Source organism: Podarcis erhardii (genome assembly GCF_964252035.2).
Source record: "Podarcis erhardii genome assembly, chromosome: 7".
NCBI lineage: Eukaryota > Metazoa > Chordata > Lepidosauria > Squamata > Lacertidae > Podarcis > Podarcis erhardii.
The window spans coordinates 21,181,921-21,209,013 of record NC_138511.1 but is presented as its reverse complement, the minus strand read 5'-3'; the positions used below and the strand labels follow the sequence as shown (position 1 = coordinate 21,209,013).

Here is a 27,093-nt window from a genome sequence, read left to right as displayed (position 1 = left end):
GGGAAGCTTCAGGTTGAAGTCACTCAGGTGCAGCCAAGTAGCTCAGGTCAATGTCAGGCAGGCTGGAAGTATTGCCAGGTGGGTTGAGTGAGGCTGGGGCAAGCTGGATTGCTACTGGCTTAGTGAAATCAGATTCCAGTAAGCAGCGGCCAGCACCATGGATAGCTCCGAGTGCCTTCTGCTAGCTGAGCCAGAGAAAGATGTTGTCTCAGCAAAGGGCTGGAGTTTGCTTGGGAAAAGACGGCCTGGCTTGGCTCTCCAGTGTGGCTTCCACCTTGGGAGAGCGATTTGTGATCTCTACAGTGATACTGCATTCATTTGCTCCTGCTTGGCTGTGGAGCAAGAGAAGCCATAGGGCAGTCCTCTCTAGAGTCTGAGGGTGATGGGAGAGCCGTCTTCTGAAGCAGGAAGGGTGTAGAAGGGGTGAGCTGAATCTTCTGCCTCAAGTAGAGTGAGCTGTGATATATTTGGAACAACAGCAGTCCTGGGTGCAGGATTCTTTTGCAATTACAGATTCTGGGAACCGAGCGAGGGACCTTCTGTGTTGTGTCAGTGAAGCCAGGGTTGTGGAACCTGTGGCACTGCTGATGAATGTTACACATGTAGAAGGTGTGTGTGTGCGTGTGTGTGTGTGTGTACACACACATATACATGGTTGTAACCAGCTAAGTTCTACTCAGAGTACATTCATTAACTTCAGGGGGTCTACTCTGAGCATGGCTAGCATTGGATACAACCAATACTGAGTTTCATTTAAAATGATATGCCAAGATGTACAATTTAAAGCAAGGCAAAATCAGTTATCCAAATGAACCAGAATAAGAACAACTCAGTTGGATAGCTCAGGGTAGAAAGTATGTAGCTTCAATAAAATAATGGCAGATGTTTCCAGTGCAGATGCAGCAGCAAGATCAATGTGCGACAGATCGCATGTCAGAGAAGGATTGTGATATTCCTCAATCTCAGGACTGCACTGTTCAAGCACAAAATTTAGCACTTGGTCCAATTTTCATTACCTGATAATTTCAGTTCTCCTTAAAAACAAAACTCAAGGTTCTATTCCTTATGGATGTAAAGGTAACTGTGAATGTCCAAGGGCAATGCCTGATGAAATTTTGCATCTCCCACCCATATCCTGAAGTTTTATAGTCCATGATCCTGTCAGTTTTATAAGTTGTGCCTGCAAGGGATTGCTCAGTTGGTTAGACTGTGGTGCTGATAATGCCATGGTTGCGAGTTCAATCCCTTTATGGGACTGCTGCATAATTCCTGCATTGCACTATATGATCCTCAAGGACCCTTCTGACTCTACAATTCTATGATTCCATGAGAGGGGGGGGGAGAGAGCTATACAGAATGGAGGAATCCAGTATGCTCGCTGCAACTGGCCTCCAGAAGACCTAAAGACTACAGATTGCCCCTCTCTCCTCTTAGCTTGTCTTTATGCTTCATGCAACAGAAAAAAAGAGGAAAGAACCTCAGCCATAATCCTTATTGAATGTGATCGGCTACTTTCTCTTCATGCACGGATGACTTCACATATGCAGTTGATGAGCTGACCTGTCACATCCAATGTTTAGGATTGTGGTAGATGCCACGAGGAATGGGAAGAGAGGGAGAGAGAGAGACTTCAGAAGCTGCTGCCTCTTCACCTTCTTACACTAGCTAGTTCATGCATTTTTCAAAGGGTCAGTAGTTCCGGAGTTTATCCACTCCTTCCTGCATGTGGTGATGTTTTAAGGCGAGGGTTTCGCCCACAAGGCAATTACGCCGTTAACACTTATACCAGTTAGCAGACTGAAGCATGTAGAAAGGTATTGGTGAGTCTAAATGGCCCCAATGCAGTGAAACATAGGATGCTGCTTTGCACCAAGTCAGACCACTGGTCCATCTAGCTCAGTATTGTCCACACTGATTGGCAGCAGTTCTCTGGAGTTCTGTCCCAGCCTTACCTGGAGATGTGGGGGGGGGGGGTTTGAACCTGGGAATTTCCATATGCAAAGCAGATTCTCTAAGAACTTAATAGCTACTTGATCCTGGTGCAGCAGTTTAAAGTAAGGGAGGTGTGAATTGTGGGTAGGCAAACTAAGGCTCGGGGGCTGGATCCGGCCCAATTGCCTTCTAAAGCCGGCCCATGGACAGTCCAGGAACCAGCATGTCTTTACATGAGTAGAATGTGTCCTTTTATTTAAAATGCATCACTGGGTTATTTGTGGCGCATAGGGATTCGTTCATTTCACCCCCGCCCCAATATATAGTCCGGCCCCCCACAAGGTCTGAGGGACAGTGGACCGGCCCCCTGCTGAAAAAGTTTGCTGACCCCTGGTGTGAATTAACCCAGCATTGCTGTCCCTGTCTTTTAAAGTTGAATTAAAAGGGTCTATGAGCTCCTCAAGGAAAGCATTATCACTAAAGCTCATGACAGTTGATAGATACCAGTTCTGCATAGGACACCACTCTACCAATGTTCTAATTGTGCTCAAGTTCCCTTTCAATGAAGGGGCCATAGTTCAGTGGTAGGGCATTTGCCTTGCATGCACAAGGTCCCAGGTTCAGTCCCTGGCATTTACTGGTACAGCTGGGAGAGTCTCCCTGTCTGAAATCCTGGAAAGCCCCTATTGGTTAGCATAGATAATATTGAGGTAGATCATGGGTAGCAAACTAAGGCCCGGGGGCCGTATACAGCCCAGTTGTCTTCTAAATCCGGCCCACGGGTGGTCCGGGAATCAGCATGTTTCTACATGAGTAGAATGTGTTCTTTTATTTAAAATGCATCTCTGGGTTATTTGTGGGTCATAGGAATTCGTTCATCCCCCCCCCCCCAAATATAGTTTGGCCTCCACACAAGGTCTGAGGGACAGTGGACTGGCCCCCTGCTGAAAAAGTTTGCTGACCCTTGAGGTAGATGGACCCACAGTCTGGTTCTTTGAAAGGAGGCTTCCTATGTTCTATGACTATGATTTGGAATGGGGGGGGGGTAGACCGGATTTTCACATAGTTCAAGATGCCACTGAAATTTGAGACCCCAAGGGAGGCCTTTGAGGAAATCCACAATTTTCTCTATTCTGTCCCTAGACTTAACCAAATGACGTCTCTCACCCCACCCGTTAACCCCAATGGCCTTCTAAAAATGGTATATAGTCTTTATTCTCTTTATTTCAATTAGAAAGCAAACAAACAAACAAACAAACAAGCAAACACTAAGTGATTTCAGTAAAAAACAAACATCAAAATGGCAATGGCTAAGTGATAAGAGGCACACACACCCCAAAATATTTGAGCACTCAAACCCACAAAAAAGCATCAGTCACTCCAGGACTTGTTTATTTTGTTTGACCCTAGCAATGCGTTGGCGAAGAGTTCTGGTTCCCCACCTCCTGCATTTGAAATACAGAATGGTGAATCTTTTAAATTTCCCCATTGCAGGCGATTTGTGCCTCTGTTCTTTGGTTTTGTTTCCTGCTTCATCATTGGCCAGTTTGAAAGTAGCTGTATTTTGAAAGCAGGGCAGGCACCAAAACCATCTCCATCCCAACAGTGGAAAGGAGCCACTTGCTCGCCTCTTTGGGAATTTGGTGCCTCTTTGTAGGGGGCATTCAGGGTTCCCAAGGAAACCATTGTCCGCTGGCTCTTTTTGAATAATAATAATAAAAGCTTTCATTGCTAGGCTAGGCACCCTTGGATATATTAATTCAAATCAGTATGGAAAAGGGAAAAGCAGAGATCGCCTGGAGTAGAGAAAGTGTGTCTCTTTCTCTGTGTGTGAGTGTGCATGCTGGCATGACATTTATTGATATGACATGAAAGCAAGGACAGATGACAGCTGGGCATTTGGCAGGAGATTCCGACTGTGTGTTTTCTGGATGGTGGCCTGCTTTTTTTAAGCCTCAGCTTTGTAATATTGAATCTTTGGTCCTTCTCCACATCAAAGATTTCAGCTTGGACCTCCACTTTCAGCAGTTTTCTCCAGTCACTACTGATCATCCCCACCACCACCACCACTCTCTCCCTCTCCTAACGTTGGCTCTCTGCCATACTTTCACAATCAACTTCAAGATTCTAGTCCTCACCGTCTCTGCTCCGATCTCCTCCTCTGTGCGTTTCCTCCATTGCATTCTTTTTCAACCCCCAACAGCATTGCAAGCATTGAGCTGCTAGCAAGCCTGCCCCCTTTCTTCTCTCTGTCTGACATGTTTGATGCTTGCTTCTTCCTAATGAGGTGGTTACCAAAGAGCATTCAGTTGGGTGGTCCCTCACCTACAGTCCAAGAACAGTTTATACCGCATGATGAGTTGTTTTAAGTTGGCTGGCACCCAGTGTGAAGAAAGTGAGGAGGGAGATGTTTTCCTTCCTCTCTAGAACTTGGGGAGAACATCCAATGAAGTGATGGCCACTGACTAGGATGGCATTGAATGGATTTTAGACAGGCTCATGGCTATCAATGGCTACCAGCCACAAGGGACATGCACTGCCTCTCTGTTTCAGGCAGTAGCACCTATGAATACCAGTTACTGGGAATCAAAAGTGGGCAGAGGGGTGTTCTGGGCTCCCCAAAGACATCAAGAGCCCAGATAGCTCAGTTGGTTAGAGTGTGGTGCTGATAACACCAAGGTTGCAGGTTAGATCCCCAAATGGGGCAGCTGCATATATTCCTGCATTGCAGGGGGTTGAACAAGATGACCCTCAACTTGACCATTCTGTGATTGTTATTAATTGGTCACCTTTTTCTCCAGCAAGTGTTCTAGCCCCCATGATTCTATCTGCTTGGCCACTGTGACAACAGAGACTGGGCTGGATGGGCCTTTGGCCTGATCCAGCAGCCGGGCTCTTATAGTCTTACAAGTCCTCACTTGCCTTGCTACAGCAGAGGGTGATGTCCATCCCTTCCTCCTCTGCTCAAAAGCCTCTAATGAATGAGAGTCTACCAACATCCAAGACAATCTGTTCCACTTTCGGCGGTCTTTGCTTCAAAAGGCATTTATAGGTATTGCTGTTGACCTGGTTGAAATGTTCATAGAGCTACGATGGAGGTTTTAACTTGCACAATTTTGCAGAAATTTTGTTCTGTGGTGGTGTATGGAATCTGCCTTGAGGTGACTTGGAAGATCAGCCTCAAAATATTTAGGGGTCTGGTCCGAAGGACTGTAAGCCTGGTCTGGGTTTGGGAGGATGTAAACGTAAGATTTTAAATAAAGAACTAGAGTCATAATTCGAGCCACATTAATTGCCTATTAATTTGCGTGGATTAATGGCGGCTTTCCCAAAGGATTCTGAGTGCTGCAGTTTTGACACGCGTGCAGACAATCCTGTCAGAAGAAACCACAAAACTATAGTTCCCTGCAGAGAGGGAAGTGCTTTTGAACTAGTTTAATTTGCAGTGCAGAACAGAAACACGCTTTGCATCTGGGGTCAAACTCGCACCAAACATTTAAAGCATATGGTCCCGTCCCCACAAAAAATCCTGGAAACTGTAGCTTGTTAAGGGTGCCAGGGATGGATTCAAGCTCTGTGAGGGGTGAACTAAAGTTCCCAGGATAAAGCACTGTGCTTTAAATGTAAGGTGTGAATGTCACCAGATAATGAAGACTAACAATTTGAGGCTGGGTCTTCGCAGTACCAATTATCCCCCACCCCATTGTTCGCTTTTGAATTGGAGGGTGTGTTATATCCCCACAACACTACTTTTTTTTCTTTTTTTTTTAAGGCCCAGCACCACAGAGCAGTGACAAATTTCAAGGCAACGGCAACCATTAACTTAAGTGCCTTTTTGCCCGCTCGGCGCATTATAGGCCCCAGCGAAGTCTGGTTGCTAGGCAACATGCACTTCACTCTCATTAGGATGAGTTATTTCCATGCTGGGGGATGCTGGCTCACCAGGAAGGTGTCGTAATAAAGGGAAGAAGGCGGACAGGAGATGAAGGGATGCAGTGGGATGAGTCATGGCCTCAGAAAGACAGCCTGGTGCTCAATTAGAGCCAGGGAGCTTCCAATTAAACAGAAGCCGCCCTGGCCTATAAGTCTCCCCCACCGTGCTCCTCCTCCCGTCATCTATGGTGGCATTTGTTTCGCAGATAAGGGAGGCGGTGGTGCAATGTCTAACACCAAAACTTTGAATAAAGCTCCGAGTTCAAAATACTTCTTCAGCGGCTGGCTTCTCAATCGAGAAATGGCTAGGCCCAGAGCCTGACCACCCGTTCTCTCTCGCTCACAGGGGTGGAGGAAGTGGCCTTATCCCAAGTCAGGCTACCTGGCTCAGTATCGTTTACACTATAGAGGTACCTCAGGTTACAGACGCTTCAGTTCACAGATGCTTCAGGTTACAGATGCTTCAGTTTACAGACTCCGCAAACCCAGAAATAGTACTTCGGGTTAAGAACTTTGCTTCAGGATGAGAACAGAAATTGCGTGGCAGCAGTGGGAGGCCCCATTAGCTAAAGTGGTACCTCAGGTTAATAACAGTTTCAGGTTAAGAATGGACCTCCAGAACAAATTAAGTTCTTCACCTGAGGTACCACTGTTGTGTTCTTCAAACTTGAGTCCCTATGTATGGGCGGACTACAGATCCCATCATCCCTAGCTAAGCTGGCTGTGGATGATGGAAGTTGTAGTCCAATAACATATGAGAAACCGAGGTTGAAGAACACTGACTGGCAGTGACTCTTCAGGGTTTCAGGCAGGAATCTCTCCCAGCCCCACCTGGGAGTGAATCTGGGACTTTCCGACGCACCCTGAGACCTGCGGATTTAGGGTGGTATAGAAATTTTAACAGCAACAACACAGAGCAAATGCACTGGCGCTGATCTGGAACCCTTCCCTTAAAATATAGGAGGGCCACATGTAGAGATTGGGAAGAAGTGAACCATAATCCTTCAAGAATCACACTTCTCCAACCTTTGCAGTGCAGTTCTCGAGCCAAGTCGTATGCTTTGAAATGCACACATGAGGTGTAAAGAGTGCAGGCAGCCCAGTATTATTAGGGGAAATTGCTTTGGGCAAATTAGGCAGAATCGCATGCAAAGATGCATCTCGCAGGAGAAATATGAGGTAAGAGCTGCTGAATTTTCATGAGGACTTGTCTTTTAAAAAGCAAGTCACAAACTGATGTGTATATATGGCAAGCTGAAGAGTGGAAAAAAGGAGGAACGGAGAGAAATGAAAACTGACGGATTCACTCATCCCTGCTGATGGCACATCTCTGCTTGCCTTGGGCTTATAGGACTTCTCCTACGATGACTCCAAGGTGGAATTCAACGTCGATGCCCCCAATGGGGTGGTGATGGAAGGGTACCTCTTCAAGAGAGCGAGCAATGCGTTCAAGACCTGGAACCGGTACGTTGGGATCTGTGTGTTTCCAGAAAAGCCATGACCGCAAGAGGGGGGGGGGGAGGGAGAGACTTTTGTGGTGGCGTAGTGGTTAGATTGTCGAACTAGGATCTGAGGAACCAGGGTTCGAATCTCCACTCACTGCAAAGCCACAGTCTCTCAGCTTAACCTACTTCATAGGGTTGTTGGGAGGATAAAATGGGGAGGGGAAGGAACTGTGTACTGCCACCTTGAGCTCTCCAGGGGGTAAGGAGGATAGGAATGTCGGGAGGAGGATTTAATTGTATTTCTAGCCCACCTTTCTCCCATGAAAATAATTTTAATTTTAATTTTAATTTTAATTTTAATTTTAATTTTAATTTTAATTTTAATTTTAATTTTAATTTTAATTTTAATTATTTTAATTTTAATTTTAATTTTAATTTTAATTTTAATTTTAATTTTAATTTTAATTTTAATTTTAATTTTAATTTTAATTTATGTTCCATTGAATTCCAACTTTGAACTCCCTGGAGGAAAAGCTGGAATATATCAATGTAATAAATAAATAAATAAATAAATAAATAAATAAATAAATAAAATTTATCCTCACCCCCTTTCTCAATTCTCTCTCTCTTTCTCTTTCTCTTTCTCTTTCTCTTTCTCTTTCTCTCTTCCTCAGGAGATGGTTCTCCATACAGAACAGCCAGCTGGTCTACCAGAAGAAGCTAAAGGTCAGCCAGGTTGCCTCTGATGACATTAGTGGATTAGCTGGCTTCTCTTGATGTCTTACTGTTCAGGGGATTGTCGAGCCATCCTATGCGGACTAGGACGAGAGATTGGACAGATTGAATGACTCCACACTTCATGTGTTCAGAGCCAGTGGCAGAATCCATTTTAATTTTTGGTTCTGCAACCCACACCGTACATGCACAGAGAAGAGTCGGGTGGGTGAGATTCCCCCCAGAGGGTGCTTCTGGCTTCTTCACCATACAGCTTTTGGCAATTGTTGAAGATGCCCCACTTCACCCTGGCCTTTGATGCCTGACGTGTGTGTTTTGAGGGACCCGTCCTATTCTTGTGACTGCGATTTGTCTTGACTGCTTTTAATACTGAATTTTAGTTGTAAACCTGGGACCTGCTGGTGACCTGTGTGGGTAATATATCTAATAATAACAATCGCAATAATAATTCAGTATCAGTGTCTCCCAAATTTTCCAGAGTAGAATCTAATGGTTCTGCTTTACCCCTATGCATGCCACGTAAATTAGGGCCAAAATGAAAATAATATTTTTAAGGCAAATCTTCCAACAGCCTTACTATAACTGTTCACATTTGTGGCTACCCCTTTCTGAGAAGCCCTGGGCAACATACACTTTAAAAAAACCATATCTTATTTATTGGGGGAGTGTATCCCTTGTCTTTTGTGGAAGCCTCAGGCCAGGTAATAAAAATGGTAGCAGCATCAGTTCCCCCCAAAGCAAACAGCATGTGCTTTGAACCCCAGCTCATTCTTTTCAGAAAAATGGAAAACTCAGCTTTTATTGTCTCCTTTGCTGACGGAGTCCTTACCTGTATTTCTGTCAACATGTGGGGTATGCTACAGTTGGTAGCCACCAACCATGCATGCTCATTTAATCGGGTGTGCAACCATGAGCCCTTGGGCTAGTAGCAGCCCATGGCAGTGGCGTAGCGTGGGGGGTGCAGGGGGGCCCGGTCGCACCAGGCGCAACATCTGGAGGTTAGGGTTAGGGGGCGCAAATCCACAGGTTAGGGGGCGCAAATCCACGGGTTAGGGGGCGCAAATTACTTGCCTTGCCCCGGGTGCTGACAACCCACGCTACGCCACTGGCCCATGGGGGCTCCCTATCTGACACCCAGTGACCCCACCTCACTCTTCTTCCCCTTCCAGCGCAGCATTAAGGCTTCAGACCAGGGAAGGGGAGCCTCAGGCCTGGGGCCTGAATCTGGCCCCCCAAACCTCTCTGCCTGGCCCTTGTAAATCTCCCTAGGCCACAGCCCTCACTGTCCTTGTTTTCCCCTGCCTGGAATGTGTCCTTGAACTCTGATCATTTTTCTCACTGGGCAGAAGATAGAGGTGTGTGTGTGTGTGTGTGTGTGTGTGTGTGTGTTTAGAAACTAGCCACCTGTACAAAGGTAAGGTTTCTATTCATTGCTCCACCCACTTTTGCCTCTGGCCCCACCCACCCCTGGCATGTAGGGACCCCCCCTCCAGAAGGGAATAAGGCCCTCTGTCTGGAAAGGGTTCCCTGCCTCTGGTGTGGAAGCTCAAGGAAAACCAAGACAGCTTATAAAACACGCAACCATTTCCACACACTTGCATATTTGCAGCCGCAGGTGGGACACTGCAATGCCACTGACTCGCTTGTTCCGTTTTTGTCTGTTCAGGATGTCCTCACGGTGGTGGTGGAGGACCTCAGGCTTTGCACCGTCAAGCCCTGCGAAGACATCGAGCGGAGGTTTTGCTTTGAAGTCGTCTCCCCCACTAAGTACGTTGTGCAAGTCTCCTCTTTCTTTCTTTTCCAGTGCATTATAATTACAATCGTACCTTGGTTTCCAAACAGCTTAGTTCTTGAACGTTTTGGCTCCCGAACGCCGCAAACCCGGAAGTGACTGTTCCGGTTTGCAAACTATTTTTGGAAGCCGAACGTCCGACGGGGCTTCCGTGGCTTCTGATTGGCTGCAGGAGCTTCTTGCAGCCAACCGAAAGCTGCACTTTGGTTTCCGAACGTTTTGGAAGTCGAATGGACTTCTGGAATGGATTCCGTTCAACTTCCAAAGTACAACTGTATTATTACTATTCTATTTCTATAGCGCCATCACACAGGAAGTGCCTTAGGCCCCGTGAGAACATTGGCCCACAAAGGTCAGTGTTCTTTACACCGAATGGCTCTCTGGGTTTTTAGACAGGGTTTTCTCCCAGGCCTGTCGGCAGATGCCGAGGATTGAACCTGCGACCTTCTGTATGCGAAGCATAGAGCAAGATCAGAAGAGCCTGCAGGATCAGGCCAAGGGCCCCATCTTGTCCAGCTTCCTGTTCTCACAGTGGCCTACCAGATTCCCCAAAGGGAAGTCTGTAACAGCACTCCTTTAATTGTGGCTAGTAGCCATTGATAGTCTTCTCCTCCATGAATTTTTCTCATCCTCTTTTAAAGCCATCTAAGCTGCTGATAATAATAATAATAATAATAATAATAATAATAATAATAATAATAATAATTTTATTATTTATACACCCCCCAAAAAAAATCTGGTGGCCATCACTACATCTTTCAGTAGCAGATTCCATTGTTTACTTAGGTGCTGTGTGGCCCATTTTAAGAGATCTGCATGTTTATAAAGTTTAGGGGAGCTTTTGTAAAAGGCCCAAAGCAAAGGCCAATCTGGTCCCATATGCTGTTCTCACAGTGGCCAACCAGATGCCTGCAGGAAGCCCACAAGCAAGACGCAATGTCTACTCGGAAAGATCAACTGATCCAGTCCGGGAGCGGATCATGACCCAGATTGGATAAATGGTCCAATTCAGGACGGTCCACACACCAGATTCCATTACCAAGCACTGTCTCTGTTCCATTCTCATATAAATGTTTTGGGTAGTCAGTGTTTTAACTCTTTGGCTTGGTGTTCCGTCACACAGTGGGGAAGTTGATCTTTCCAAGGCATGCTTTTCTGATGCCGCCCTCATGGTGTGTTAACAACAGCCCTTTTTTGGTTGTTTAGTTATGTGTGGCATTTATTTGCCACCTGTCCTCCGAGGAAGTTTGAACCCTGTTCTCCCAGGGCCCACACTGGTTCTCATCTCCGCAACAGCCCTTCAGGTATTTGAAGAGGGCTTGTTCATGTCCCCTCTCAGTCTCCTCCGGGCTTAGGCACACCCTGCTCTTTCATCTAGAATCATAGAATGGTAGCATGGGAAGGGACCACGAGGGTCATCTAGTCCAACCCCAACTTCCCTTTCAGGAGCTGCATGCTGCAGGCCGATTCAGAGAAACTGCGCCAGGCGTGGATCCAAGCGGTTCAAGCTAGCATCGCCTCTGCCTATCGAGAGAGTCCCGACAGCTGCTACATTGAAGTAAGGACATGCGATTTTCGTTTCTGTCACTATCTCATTCCCCCCCCCCTTCCAATCTTATGTTCCATTCTCCACATTCCTACATCAGTTTGTGATTTTTAAAATAAAAAAGTCTTGTGAAAATTCAACGTTTTAAATATTTTTATTTATTTTATTTTTATTTATTTATTGAATTTATATACCGCCCTATACCCAGAGGTCTCAGGGTGGTTCACAGAAAAGATCACAATATATAAAAAGAAAACAATAACAATAACCCTGTAACACCCCCAAATTTCTTCTAAATTTGCATGCAATTTTGCCCCATGTTTGCAAAGCAATTTTACCAATGCAATGTATGTTTAAATGCTGTTATGCACCCTTCACTTGAGTGTATGCATTTTTGGGGGAGCAAATTCCTTGGCAGGAGAACTGCGTTGCAAAATCTGGAAAAGTGTAAATGCCAAAGGATGGCTGTGTTTCGGTTTGCACATTGTTTTGCAAAACATGAATTAGGTAGGTTTGCTTATCAATCCGAACTGAACTGAATCTCTCCCCCCTCCCCCACCATCCCTACATTGAAGTGAGATCAGGGTACGGGGAGAGAAAGAGGTGCCAGTTATGGGGTCTACCCCACCCAGTAAGTGCAGTTCAGTAATGTGTACATGATATGAAAACATGCTAAGAGAGGTGACCAGGTGGACAAAATTTACAGTAAAGGTTTAAAGACACCTCTAGGGTAAGTTTATTTACTTTAAATATTTATTTGCAATTTGTCAGACCAGAGCACACACACCTTGCGAAGACTGGCATTTCACTTTTGACGCCTGTTCGGCTCTCATGTTGTTGTTGTTTAGTCGTTTAGTCGTGTACGACTCTTCGTGACCCCATGGCCCAGAGCATGCCAGGCACTCCTGTCTTCCACTGCCTCCTGCAATTTGGTCAAACTCATGCTGGTAGCTTTGAGAACACTGTCCAACCATCTCGTCCTCTGTCGTCTCCTTCTCCTTGTGCCCTCAATCTTTCCCAACATCAGGGTCTTTTCCAGGGAGTCTTCTCTTCTCAGGAGGTGGCCAAAGTATTGGAGCCTCAGCTTCAGGATCTGTCCTTCCAGTGAGCACTCAGGGCTGATTTCCTTCAGAATGGATAGATTTGATCTTCTTGCAGTTCATGGGACTCTCAAGAGTCTCCTCCAGCACCATAATTCAAAAGCATCAATTCTTCGGCGATCAGCCTTCTTTATGGTCCAGCTCTCACTTCCATACATCACTACTGGGAAAATAAGTCAAAAAATCATACCTCTGCTTAATCCCTTGTTTGTTGTTCACAAGCTGGGTTAGGATGCGTTATAGATCCCTTTGCCTCTCAGAGAATAGTAGAGTTGGAAGGGATCCCAAGGATCATCTAGTCCAACCCCCTGCAGTGCAGGAATCACTGCTCATCTCTCTCTTGGTTTGCAATGGAGTCATTCGGCAGAACCCATGGCGCTGGCTCTTTGGCATGTCCCTGTTTTTTATTTTTTCAAGCCCCCTCTTAAAAATGAATGGCTGACTCAAGAGTTCTAGAGCAGGGAAAAATCATGGTAGGAGGATGATGAACATAAAGCCAAATGTGTTTTTCTAGGAATTAGCCTGTAGAGCCATCTGGTGGTAGAGTTTCATTGCACAGGCCAGAAACTGTGAGTGACTGTAATGCTTCTATAGTACTAAGATGGAAGGTAACATGCAATTCATCTGTGGGAGAATCTTTAACTTTCTGAAATAGGGTAACTGACACTGTTTCTGTAAGTGATAGACTGCAGTAGAACAGAATTTTCTGTATTCTGTCCCCTGAATTGCAAGTTGAACAATAAGAATGATGACGATAAGATAATCATTGTCATCATTCTCATTACATTTCTATCCCACTTTTCCTCCAGGGAGCTCAAGGTGGCATGCAAAGTACCCTCCACTCCCCATTTTATCCTCACAACAACCCTGTGAGGTAGGTTAGCCTGAGAGACAGTGGCTGGCCCAAGTTGATCCCAACGAGCTTGATGGCTGAGTGGGGATTTGGACCTTAGTCTTCTGGGTTCTTGTTCAATGCTCTAACAACTACACAACATTTGTTGTTGTCGTTTAGTTGTGTCCGACTCTTCGTGACCCCATGGACCAGAGCACGCCAGGCACTTCTGTCTTCCACTGCCTCCTGCAGTTTGGTCAAACTCATGCTGGTAGCTTCGAGAACACTGTCCAACCATCTCGTCCTCTGTCGTCCCGTTCTCCTTGTGCCCTCCATCTTTCCCAACATCAGGGTCTTTTCCAGGGAGTCTTCTCTTCTCAGGAGGTGGCCAAAGTATTGGAGCCTCAGCTTCAGGATCTGTGCTTCCAGTGAGCACTCAGGGCTGATTTCCTTAAGAATGGATAGGTTTGATCTTCTTGCAGTCCATGGGACTCTCAAGAGTCTCCTCCAGCACCATAATTCAAAAGCATCAATTCTTCGGCGATCAGATTTCTTTGTGGTCCAGCTCTCACTTCCATACATCACTACTGGGAAAACCATAGCTTTAACTATACAGACCTTTGTTGGCAAGGTGATGTCTCTGCTTTTTAAGATGCTGTCTAGGTTTGTCATAGACTCTTTCATTTTGCATCATGGTGGATGCAAAGAGCAAAAGGGCCTCATTTCCTTGGGGCAAATGGAAAAAGAGCTTCATTTCATTGGGGCAAAGGGGGCACTGCCCCGCCAAGCTCAGTCTGCCCTCAGCCAGCCCCCGTCTTTCTGCCTTCTGACTTACAACCAATCTGAGGGTAGCCCCTCTTGCCAATGGCTCTGTCTCTGCCTGTCATTGGTTCTGGCGCCACCTACTGTTGGGCTCCCTGCCTTCTGCCCTACCAGTCTCAGTGGGAACCAGCCACTACTGGAATAATAATAATAATTTATTATTTATACCCCACCCATCTGGCTGGGCCTCCCTAGCCACTCTGGGCAGCTTCCAACAAAATATTAAAATACAGTATTGCATCAAACATTAAAAGCTTCCCTAAACAGGGCTGCCTTCAGATGTCTTCTAAAAGTCTGGTAGTTGTTGTTCTCTTTGACATCTGGTGGGAGGGCATTCCACAGGGCGGGTGCCACTACCGAGAAGGCCCTCTGCCTAGTTCCCTGTAACTTGGCTTCTCGCAGTGAGGGAACCGCCAGAAGACCCTCGGCGGTGGACCTCAGTGTCTGGGTAGAACAATGGGGGTGGAGACTCACTTTCAGATATACTGGACCAAGGCCGCAAGAAACACCAGCAGGCAATTTTTTCATTTGTGCTTGCTCAATCCCCCTCTGTGCCTCTTTCCAGAGACTGGACCGAACAGCTTCTCCTTCCACCAGCAGCATCGACTCGGCTACTGACTCGCGGGACCGCAGTGCCAAAGGCGAAACCATCCTGCAGAGGGTGCAGAGCATCCCAGGCAATGACCAGTGCTGCGACTGCGGGCAAGCCGACCCCCGCTGGGCCAGCATCAACTTGGGCATCTTACTATGCATTGAATGTTCAGGGATTCACAGGTAAGCTTGCTGAGTCGATCCCAGCAAATGGGGCACAAGGGCAACGGAATTGCCCTGCGCTGTTGGACTCGAAGGTCCATCAGTTCAAGCACCCTGTTCCGATAAGCCAGCCATAAGCTCTCTGAGAAACTCACAAAAAGGGCAATGGCATGCCTTTCCTGTCCTGACCACTGGTCCATCTAACTTGGTATTGACTACACTGACTGGCCGGGGTTCTCTTAATTATTGGTATTTTTATTGATACAGTGGTGCCTCGCAAGACGAAAAGAATCCGTTCTGCGAGTCTCTTCGTCTAGCGGTTTTTTTGTCTTGTGAAGCAAGCCCATTGACGGCTTAGCGGCTTAGCGCTATTAGCGGTTTAGCGGCTTTTAGCGGCTTAGCGGATAAGCGGCTTAGCGGCTTAGAAAAAGGGGGGGGGAGGGAAAAAAACCCCGCAGGAACTCGCAAGACATTTTCGTCTTGCGAAGCAAGCCCATAGGGAAATTCGTTTTGCGAAGCACCTCCAAAACGGAAAACTCTTTCGTCCAGCGAGTTTTCCGTCTTGCGAGGCATTCGTCTTGCGGGGCACCACTGTACTTGATATACAAATGTTCATAGCCAATACAAAGTATATTTTTATAATACAGAGGACGCTCGGGTTGTGAATGTGATCCGTGCGGGATGCACGTTTGCAACCCGCAGCGTCCGCAAACCACAGTGGTGCATCTGCACACATGCGGGTTGTGATTCGGCCCTTCTGCGCATGCACGGCTGCCAAAACCCGGAAGTAACCTGTTCTGGTACTTTTGGGTTTTGGCAGTCCATAACCTGAAAAAACGCAACCGGAAGCGCCTGTAACCTGAGGTATGACTGTACACCAGAATGGAAGATATATTTTAAAAAATCTAATCAAAAAGGAACAGGACCCAAAAGAAGAAAAATGGGGGGAAAGAAAAGAAAGGGGGTGGGGAAAGAAAGAAAATAAAGTGGAAAAAAGATAAAAAAATACTTCCGCTTCTCTTGTCTGTCATCTAAATATAGTATTCGCTCATTAACACCTAACTATTGTATTTTCTATAAGCCTTTATTTTTTCACTCTTCAAATCCAGGTGTTACAAGTTCGTTTTCTCTTTCACGCAAAAAGCCCCAAATCAGTTTCCAATCCTTAATAAATGTTAGTCATGATTTTTCTCCAATTAAACATGTTAACTTTTCCATCTCAGCTAAGTCCAGTAATTTTAGATTCAGGTAGGTAGCCGGGCTGGTCTGATGCAGTCAAAATAAATAAAAAATTGTCCAATAGCACCTTAGAGACCAACTAAGTTTGTTCTGGGTATAAGCTTTCACGTGCGGGTGTGTCTGAAGAAGTGAGCATGCACACGAAAACTTATACCCAGAACAAACTTAGCTGGTCTCTAAGGGGCTACTGGACAATTCTTTATTTATTTCCAGTAATTTTATCAGCCATTCCGCTGTAGTATGTATCTTTCCATCCTGGCAGGGGTTCTCCAGGATTTCAGACAAGGGACACTCCTAGCTCTACCTGGAGATGACAACAAAGGACAGGCCTGCTGGATCAGGCCAAAGCAAGTCCATCTACTCCTGGACATGAGCACAAGAACAGCCCTCCACACCTGCAGTTCCCAGCAGTTGATATTCAGAGGCATAATGCCTCTGCCAGAAGAAGCAGAACATAGCAATCATGACTAGTAGCCATCAATACTCGTGTCCTCCATGGCACCAGGGATTCAACCTGCACCCAGAACAGGTGCTCTAACCACTGACCCTGTACTAGACTGGCTGCATGTGCAGAAATCCTGTGGATGTGCTGATTAATACATGCCACCTTGTGTGTATATGTACCAAACAGCTGTTGAACTGTACAACCACTCTCCTCTCTTGTCTGTTTCCCCCTTCCCTACAGGAGCTTAGGGGTCCACTGCTCCAAAGTGCGGTCGCTCACACTGGATTCCTGGGAGCCAGAGCTACTGAAGGTAGAGGTCCAAACTCCCAATGAAAAATAGGTGGCAGGCAGGGTGGGTGGGAGTGAGTGAGGGGGGGCGGTCTGTGCTGTATGGGGTGTACCTCTTGGGGGGTGGGGCGGGAGCTCTCTGATGCACCTTGTTGGACTACAGTTCCCATCATCTCTGTCCATTGTCCATTGGCCATGCTAGCTGGGAATGATGGGAATTGTAGTCCGGTAACATCTGAAGGGGCCCATGTTGCCTATCCTTGATCTAGCTCAGGGGTAGTCAACCTTTTTATACCTACCACCCACTAATGCATCTTTCTTGATGATAACATTTCCTTACCACCTGCCAGTGTTTGATGGAAGGAGGATTCAGCTTCTGCCATAGAACCCCCTACCGCCCACCTAGAATCCTGAAACAGCCACTAGTGGGCGGTAGGGACCAGGTTGACAACCCCTGATCTAGTTGCTAGGGATGAGATTTCAGTTTCTCATTTTCCCGGTCATAAGTTCGGTTCTCCACATTTCCACATCAGTTTGTAATCTTTATTTTTTTATATAAAGTCTTCATGAAAATTCATCAACATGTTATGCTCATTTCTGCCACTGTACACATTTTGCAGTTTCCCTAAATTGACACAATTTTTGCAAAACCCAATTTCCCCCCTAAAATAATGATTTTTAAAATGTTGTTTTCATGAATGTATGCATTTGAATGCAAATTGTATTCATATATGTATGCCTTCTTTTGTACACATTTCATTTGTTGAGGACTGCGTTGAAAAATTTGGATAAGTGCGAATTTCAAAGGTTGGTTGTGTTTCTGCTTAATAATAATAATAATAATAATAATTTTTTTTAATACCCCGCCCATCTGGCTGGGTCTCCCCAGCCACTCTGGGTGGCTCCCAACAGAATATTAAAAACACAATAAAACATCAAACATTAAAAACTTCCCTAAACTTCCCTAAACTTCTTCCATATTGTTTGACAATATATGAATTCGGTGATTTCGCCTTTAAATGTGAACTGGATCAGATTTCTTCGCCATTGGGGAAAATGAGAAACTGGATCAAATTTCTTCACCGTTGGGGAAAATTAGAAACTGACAGAAACCGAAATTGACAGAGTCAGCCATCCCTAATTGTGGGTAAATGCAGTTGGCTGCGGACGGGGGGAGGGGAGCATCTCTTCCCCCTAACATACTATGTTTCTGCTTGCTTTCCTAAAAGCTGATGTGTGAGCTGGGGAACGCCACCATGAACCAGATCTACGAGGCGCAGTGTGAGGAGATGGGACTCAAGAAGCCCACTGCGGGCAGCTCAAGGTATGTCTGCCTCCTCTTCGCTCTGCAGTGTGTAGGACAGGAAGGCCCTCTTGAAGGGCAATACCCTCTAGGCCAGAAATGGAGAGCCTATAACCCTCCAGGTGTTATTGAGTACTACCATGCCTTATGAGGAACGGTTGAGGGAGCTGGATATGTTTAGCTTGGCAAAGAGGAGACTGAGAGGAGGGATGATCGCCATCTTCAGATATCTATAGGGCTGTCACATGGAGGGTGGAGTAAGCTTGTTTACTCCTGGGACATGAAGCAGTGGCTTCAAGTTACGAGGAAGGAGATTCCGACTAAGCGTCGGGAAGATCTTTCTGACGGTAAGAGCTGTTCGACAGTGGGACAGACTCCCTTTCTCATTGTTGACCTGGTTAACCCAGGTAGACTCTTTCCGATCCAATGATATTCAACCCTGAGATCAGTTGGGAGATGCCAATGCACCCTCTTATCTGTTTGTGGCCTAGCCCCATAAACAAGTCAGAGCAAAGGCTCGGCCTAACCTCTGCATCAGCTTTGTGCAAAGCAAATCAAGATGGACGCTGAACCAAACGGGTGCTCGGAAGGAGCTCTTCGTGAAACTGAGTTCCCTCTCAGGCAGGACAAAGAAGCATGGATCAAAGTCAAATACGTGGAGAAGAAGTTCCTGAAGCAGCTGTCGACTGGGGAGGCCCTGGTGGAGAATGAGAGGAAACCCCGGCGCTGGAGCGTGAAAAAGTGCCAGAGGCGCAACAGCTCCACAAAAGCGCCCACGGCACGGAGGAAGTACCGGCACGAAGCAGGAAACGCATCACCGGCAGCGCACTCTTCAGGTGAGGAACTGCTGTTTGCCACACCAGCCCTTATTTTCTGCGTGTGCCGTCTCTTAGAAGGGATGGTTCATCCGTGGCTCAGTTTAGTAACAACACAATGTATTATTATTATTTACTTCACATTAGGCATTTTCAGAAGTCACATTCAGAGTTTTAGAAGGGTCCTGCTGGGTTGGACCAATGGCCTATAAAGATTAAAGCACGTCGACATTCTATAAGGTGTCAAAGTGCAGACAGGATTTCTCCAGTCTCTCATCTTAGCGCTGTGGGGCCACAGTGCTAAGATCGGAGGTGAGCCTCTGTCTGCTCTTTAAAAAGCAGCAGGCAGAGGCATATCGCCAATCTTAGCACTGTCAGGAGATTGACCGGTCAGTGGCGTAGCGTGGGGGGTGCAGGGGGGGCCGGCCGCACCGGGCGCAACATCTGGGGTTAGGGCAAATCCACGGGTTAGGGGGCGCAAATCCACGGGTTAGGGGGCGCAAATTACTTGCCTTGCCCCGGGTGCTGACAACCCACGCTACGCCACTGTGACCGGTGGACAGCTCTGTCCACTCTGAAAATGGCCCTACTGAGATAATAACTTTCCAGAGATTTAGCTTGGTAATAATATATATTGCAAATCATATAGGAACATTTACTATGTAGTTTTTGAAAGTTGTTCATTTGCTGTGCGTTCCACACACCTTTTAAGTTAGCGTAACTAAACTCTGCATGGTGGTTCCTGAGACATCAAGATCCCATGAGCAGGGTTTTTTTGGCAACTGGATTCCATTTTGTATCAGGATGGCGGACAGAACCTTTCAAAACCTCACTAATCTTAACCACTGATTTTCAAACTGCACACTTATTTGGATTGTTAGAAGAGCACACTGGTGTACAAGACGGCTGGTGGATGATATAGGATGGTACTGCTGTCCTACTCAGAATACTCCCATTGAAATTAGTGGATATAGCTAACTTTGGTTCATTAATTGCAGTGAACTTCCTCTGAGTAGCACTTAGCTGAATACCTCCCAGAGTACTTACTCTGCAGATAATGCTATTCATTGCTCATTCTGTAACTCATTCCACATTTAAGGACCTAAGAAGAGCCTGCTGGATGTAGCCCTGCCGCCTCTTCTCACAGTGGCCAACCAGATGCCTATGAAGACTGAGAGCAGGACCTCAGCATAACAATATTCTCCCTTCTTGCAGTTTTCAGCAGCTGGTATTCAGAAGCATGGCTGCCTCCAACTGTGGAGGCAGAACCGGGCCATCATGACTCATTGTTGCTGATAACCCTGTCCTCCATGAATTTGTCTCAAAGCCACCCAAGTTGGTGGTCATCACTGCCTCCTGTGGCAGTGAGTTCCATAGTTTAACCATGTCCTGTATTATACAGTGGTACCTCGGGTTACATATGCTTCAGGTTATAGACACTTCAGGTTACAGACTCCACTAACCCAGAAATAGTGCTTCAGGTTAAGAACTTTGCTTCAGGATGAGAACAGAAATCGTGCTCCGGCGGTGCAGCGGCAGTAGGAGGCCCCATTAGCTAAAGTGGTGCTTCAAGTTAAGAACAGTTTCAGGTTAAGAATGGACCTCCGGAACGAATTAAGTACTTAATCCGAGGTACCACTGTATTGTGGGTGGGTGTGCATGTGTGCACAAGTTGTGTGCGTGAGAACACACAAACAACAAATCCAGGGACTATATAAGGGTTGCTCTTTCCACACAGCTGCCACCCTCGAGAGGAAGTTCCGACGGGATTCCCTCTTCTGCCCCGACGAGCTGGATTCGCTTTTCTCGTACTTCGACACGGGAGCCGGGGCTGGGCCACGCAGTAAGTACAGCTAAGCTGCTGGCGGCTTTGCTGCCACTTTGCCCTTCCATTCTGCCGCATCTGGGGTGTGCATCTTGAGTCGCAACAGCAGCAAAAACACTGAGAAAGGGTGGGGTTGGAAGGAAAAAATACACAATGGATTGTATCTAAGTAAGTTCTACTCTTGAGTAGGACTGCACTGGCTAGAACCCAAGTATTTTTAGGAACCGTAACCTATTGTCCCCTGCCCTCCCAATTTCACTTTATCGTTTCCTACCCCTTTAGTTTTGTTATGCTTTGTGGGGTGGGTTTCCTCCTTTTTCTCCCCTTCTTAAAAGGACAGTTAATATAAACTCTTTATATAATCTATACAGAACATTGAACAGTATGAAATATATGAAATATGCAGTCTCTGCAAAACCAAATAAACAGAAAGAAATCTTATAAATCTCTGAAAATCACAAAATACGCACTCTTGATGGATTCTCTTGAAAATATAGAACCAAATAAGCATAAGTCTTATGAGTCTCTGAAAGGCTTTGTAGACTATGCAAGTCTCTGAAAGAAACAATGGGTCAGATTCTTATCTGGTGAAAACAAGCAATATTTTGTGATTTTCAGAGATTTATAAGATTTCTGTTTATTTGGTTTTGCAGAGACTGCATATTTCATATATTTCATACTGTTCAATGTTCTGTATAGATTATATAAAGAGTTTATATTGACATCGCATTGTTGTACTTGGTCATCGTGTTGCCTTGGCTATTACTGATACTTGTTTGCGACACAGGGGTTTAATTGTTTGGTTACTAAAAGGACAGTTAGCCAGCTTTCTTTTCTGTCCCCCTCTCCCATTCATTCTTTAAGGAGGGCAAGAGCCATTCTAGACTGCTGCATTTCTTTAAATAAATAAATAAATAAAGCAGAAAAACCACCTGCGCCTATGAACATGACTGCCTCCTTAACTTCCTTCCACCTTCCACTTAGGTGGCAACCACATCTCTGTGCCACATCCCCTGGCAGCCAGCCCATGGAGCGACAGTGGTAACGGTCCCACTGGCAGCGGGTCGCCGTTCCTCCTGGATGGAGGTAAGGTGGAATGGCTTGGCAGCATAGCCCTATGGGAGGTGCTAAGTGGAATTTCCATGTTCAAAGGCAGTATACCTCTGGGTACCAGATGCTTGTGTGTGCGTCTGCCTCCCTGCATATTAAAATGCCCTTGGATTGTGTGTTGTTGGCCCCGCAGGTCTGAGCAGTGACAGTGGGCTGGGTGGCAGCACCGACGGCAGCACCGACGTCCTAGTGTTTGGCTCGGTGGTGGACAGCGTCACAGAGGAAGGTAAGTACTCCTTGATAAAGGTAAAGGGACCCCTGACCGTTAGGTCCAGTCGCAGACGACTCTGGGGTTGCGGCGCTCATCTCGCTTTATTGGCTGAGGGAGCCGGCGTGCAGCTTCCGGGTCATGTGGCCAGCATGACTAAGCCGCTTCTGGCGAACCAGAGCAGCGCACGGAAACGCCGTTTCCCTTCCCGCCAGAGCGGTACCTATTTATCTACTTGCACTTTGACGTGCTTTCGAACTGCTAGGTTGGCAGGAGCAGGGACTGAGCAACGGGAGCTCACCCCATCGCAGGGATTCGAACCGCCGACCTTCTGATTGGCAAGCCCTGGGTTCTGTGATTTAACCCACAGCACCACCTGCGTCCTTGATAGCTGACTTTAATTACCTGATAAATTTGAGCTCCTGACATGAGAGCCTTTTGCAGCCCAAGGGCCATATTCCTTACCTGGCAACCTTCCATCTGGCACAGATGGGCAGGGCAAGGGACAAAAGTGGGCAGGCAGGGCCAGGGGTGTCTGTTTTAACTTTTGTGCAGTGGGACAATTTCTACTCTCTCTTTCTTTCTTCCTCTCCTTCTCATGCACCCACACACCCCTATCAAGGGTGGTGTGAAGCTAGGCTAGTTGAGGGGTGTGGCCTGGGGAGATGGGGTGTGGCCTGGGGAGAATTCTGAGGGCCAATCAGAAAGGCCCATAGGGCTACATCTGCTACTTAGCCTGGCCTGAGGTTCTGTATGCCTGCTCCAGTGCAAAGCAAGGAAATAAATCAGGAGGCGGGGCTATGCAAATGATAGGGTGGTCCTAGGCAAACCAGAGGGCGGAGCTGTTCAGGTCATAGCTGCAGGCTTGGCTCCCATTGAGGCCAGAGAACAGGTCTGAGCGTCACAGATGGTCTATGTCCATGCCTCATGCTGCTGGCTTTTTCTTCTCTCCCTCTCGCCCTATGCCTTGTTAGAGTGCGAAGTTTCAGAAGAATCCAGCGGAGAAGCTGAAATAGAGCAAGAGGCCTCCGATCTGGAGGACCTGCGAGAGCTGCACCCAGGTTTGCTGGTTTACAAGGCTTCGCGGGCCAGGAATTTGCCTGTGATGGCGGAGGCCCTGGCGCACGGGGCGGACGTCAACTGGGTGAACGACGAGGATGAGAACAAAACCCCATTGATCCAAGCTGTAATGGGGGTAAGGCTAACAAGCCTCAGCTATTTCAGTGGCGGTGGTGGTAATTATTTACAGTATTTTTCGCTCCATAAGACGCACCTTTTTCCTCTTAAAATCTAAGGGGAGATGTCTGTGTGTCTTATGGAGTGAATGTGTGGTCCCTGGGGCTGGGGGGACGACCCGGGCTTCCCTCACCAGCCCCGACAAGCACGGGGAGCAGCGGAAAGGCTGCGCGTAGCCTTCCCGCTGCTTCCCGGGGCTGGTGGTGAGGGAAGCTTGGCTTTCCCCACCGCCAACCCCACAAGTCGAGCAGCTTTGGGGTAGCCCGCGAAGACTCCGCAGGGCAGCGGGGAGCCTTCATCCTGCTGCCCTGGGGAGGCTTTGCGCGGGTATCCCTGGCTTTTGCGGGAGGTGGGGGAAGGGACAGAGCGAGGCTCTCTCACCTCCCCCACCTCCCGCAAAAGCCCTCAAGAGCTGCATATTTTTTCTTCTTGAATTCCCCCCCCCCAAGTAGGTGCACCTTATGGTCAGGTGCACCTTATGGAGCGAAAAATACGGTACAGTGGTGCCCCGCAAGACGAATGCCTTGCAAGACGGAAAACTCGCTAGACGAAAGAGTTTTCCGTTTTGGAGGTGCTTCGCAAAACGAATTTCCTATGGGCTTGCTTCGCAAGACGAAAATGTCTTGCGAGTTCCTGTGGGTTTTTTTCCCTCCCCCCCTTTTTCTAAGCCGCTAAGCTGCTTATCCGCAAAGCCGATAAGCCGCTAAAAGCCACTAAAAGCCGCTAAAAGCCGCTAATCCGCTAAGCTGTCAATGGGCTTGCTTCGCAAGACGAAAAAACCGCTAGACAAAGAGACTCGCGGAACAGATTCTTTTCGTCTTGCAAGGCACCACTGTATTTTGTAAAAATTTATACACCGCCCGATTTTAAAATAAATAAATAAAACCTGGAAGGGGTTTACAAAGAAAGATAAAACAGAGACATTCATCACTAAGAAAAAGTAACAAACTTTTGAAAAGTTAAAACAACAGCAGACTAAAAACGGATTAAAGCCTGCATCAACTTTCTAGACATCTTTGTTGGCAAGAATGTTTTTAGCAGGCTCTGAAAGGAGTACAGTGAGGGTCCCGACCTGATATCAATAGGCAGGGAGTTCCAAAGGGTAGACACTGCCACACTGAACAATCGAGTTCTTACAAATACAGAATGGGTATTATGTCCCACTGGCGACAGTGCCAGTCCTGCCAATTGAAGTGGTAGAGTGGGTGCAAATGGAGGTGAGACCAGGCCCTCCTGCAGAGGGTGGGGCGCTGCCTGGTACACTTGCCCTGGGCCTCGGAGGCCTAAGTCAGCTGTGGGGGGGGGCCTCCAGGGACTGACTGGTTTTTTTGTTTGAGTTTATAACTTTATTCTAACAAGACTCCCGCCCTGGGCCTCAGACAATCTTTGCATGGGCCTGGGTAAGGTGATCTTAAAGGTAAACGGATCCCAAGTTGTTAATGATGTTGGGTTTTATCTCACATTACTCCTCCTCAGAGCAGGCCCACTGAAGTTACTGGACCGTGATTAACTTGTCTGTCAAGGGGATTCACAACATTAAAATACAATAATATCTATCGATCCACACACACATGCATATGTACAACGTAGTTATGAACAGCAACGAAGCAGCAATAGATAGTAGTTGATTAAAAAAAGAGATTCATATTGTGAAGACCTGCTAAAAACTTAACTTTTGTGGTGTCTCCCAAGGAACTCATGCAGTTGTAGCTCTGATAAAGGTGCCAAGAGTTCTGTAGGGGGGCAGCAGTCTGCTCAGAAAACTACAACCCCCAGGGCTCTCTAGCAAGAAGGGATGGATACTACACTTGCTGAAGTCTGTTTGGCTCTCCTGTAGTTTCTTTCTCCCATCTGAACTCTCTCCCAATTGTCTCCATCAGGGCTCCTTGATAGCCTGCGAATTCTTGCTCCAGAATGGAGCAGACGTTAACCAAAGAGATATTCGAGGGCGCGCACCTCTGCATCACGCTACGTATTTGGGCCACACTGGGTGAGTCATTCGGCACACGAAGCTACCAGGAAGGGGTGCCTTAGCTTAAGCTGGTATATGCCAGATTAGTCAGACCTGGCTATCTATGTACTAATTGTGTCCTAGCTTGACTGCTGCTATGCATTCTATGCGGGGCTGCCTTTGAAGACTGTTCAGAATCTTCCATTGGCACTTTCCAGAACAATCCTCGAGACGAAACATAGACAAAACAAACAAACATTTGTTGAAATTTGCACCTCTCCAAATCTTGCAATGTGGTTCTCCTCTCGAGTAATGTGTTCAGAAGTGCACCTGTTGAGGAAGGCTCATTTTGTCTCCCTGACTGGCTGCTTTTGACAACTCAGGAGTTTGGAGGAGGAGCTTGGATTTGATATCCCGCTTTATCACTACCCGAAGGAGTCTCAAAGCGGCTAACATTCTCCTTTCCCTTCCTCCCCCACAACAAACACTCTGTGAGGTGAGTGGGGCTGAGAGACTTCAAAGAAGTATGACTGGCCCAAGGTCACCCAGCAGCTGCATGTGGAGGAGCGGGGAATTGAACCTGGTTCCCCAGATTACGAGTCTACTGCTCTTAACCACTACACCACACTGAGATCAGTTGTTTACTTAAAAACCTGTCAACAGGCAAAGCCACGTGCTTCCTGCCTGAAATATTTAAATTCAGCCCGTCTTGGCAAGCTCCAATTTTGACTAGATTGTTCTCTGACATTAACCAGACAGGGGTTATTCCTGTTGGGTGGTGGTCCAGAATTATTGTTCCTCTGTAGAATAAATGGGGAGAGATCTGAGCCTAAAAATTATAGGCCATTTGGTCTCCTGGATACAAGTCCAAATAAAGTTTTGTTGACTAAGCTTCAAATCTAGGCAGAGGAAAATGGCATTTTTGCAGGCTGGTTTTGGTTTTGGGCATAGAAGAAGCACAACCGATCAATGCTTAATGCCTCGCCCATTCAATTCCTAAAAGTCTGAGTCAGGTGGGGGGAAGTTCGTATGTGACTTTCATGGGTTTTACTTAAGTATTTGACTTAAAGACAGAGGTGGTTTGTGCGGAAAATGATCACATACTAATATAAATATTATTTATGTATTTATTTTATTGCACTCACAGCCCACCCTTTGCTCCTAGGTGGCATACATGGTTCTCCCCCTCCTCATTCACTCCCTACTACAACAACAACCTTGTGAGGTGGGTTAGGCTGAGAGGGAGCAAATGGCCCCAAGGCCATGTGGGGATTTGAACCCTGATCTCCCAGTAACCATTAAACTATGCTGCTGCTTCTGATTCAGAAACTTTACTCACACACTGCATATACGGGGTTCAAATGTGCATAGAAATATTGGTGAACATAATGTAAAGTAAAGGTAAAGGGACCCCTGACCATTAGGTCCAGTCGTGGCTGACTCTGGGGTTGCGGCACTGATCTCGCTTTATTGGCCGAGGGAGCAGGCGTGCTTCCGGGTCATGTGGCCAGCATGACTAAGCCGCTTCTGGCAAACCAGAGCAGCGCACGGAAACACCGTTTACCTTCCCGCCGGAGGGGTACCTATTTATCTACTTGCACTTTGACGTGCTTTCAAACTGCTAGGTTGCCAGGAGCTGGGACCAAGCAACGGCAGCTCACCCCGTCGCGGGGATTTGAACTGCCGACTTTCTGATCGGCAAGTCCTAGGCTCTGTGGTTTAACCCACAGTGCCACCCGCGTCCCAACATAATGTGCAGAAAGGCATTATTTTAAGGAGAAAC

At 46.8% G+C, this 27,093-nt stretch overlaps 1 protein-coding gene across 4 annotated transcripts in view; it reads left to right on the top strand.

The window, feature by feature from the left end:
• Positions 1-27,093, top strand: part of ACAP3 (ArfGAP with coiled-coil, ankyrin repeat and PH domains 3) — a 154,513-nt gene that overhangs the window by 106,666 nt on the left and 20,754 nt on the right. For 3 of the 4 annotated variants that reach the window (XM_081870904.1, XM_081870907.1, XM_081870906.1), the window contains 13 exons: positions 7,217-7,329; positions 7,985-8,036; positions 9,712-9,812; positions 11,284-11,395; positions 14,703-14,911; positions 16,815-16,884; positions 18,092-18,186; positions 18,787-19,001; positions 20,719-20,823; positions 21,790-21,891; positions 22,049-22,141; positions 23,098-23,318; positions 25,240-25,349. In XM_081870904.1, coding sequence (XP_081727030.1) covers positions 7,217-7,329; positions 7,985-8,036; positions 9,712-9,812; positions 11,284-11,395; positions 14,703-14,911; positions 16,815-16,884; positions 18,092-18,186; positions 18,787-19,001; positions 20,719-20,823; positions 21,790-21,891; positions 22,049-22,141; positions 23,098-23,318; positions 25,240-25,349 — 1,598 coding nt within the window. Of the gene's footprint in view, positions 1-7,216; positions 7,330-7,984; positions 8,037-9,711; positions 9,813-11,283; positions 11,396-14,702; positions 14,912-16,814; positions 16,885-18,091; positions 18,187-18,786; positions 19,002-20,718; positions 20,824-21,789; positions 21,893-22,040; positions 22,142-23,097; positions 23,319-25,239; positions 25,350-27,093 lie in introns of all 4 variants that reach the window. The other variant, XM_081870905.1, reaches the window with a different exon arrangement.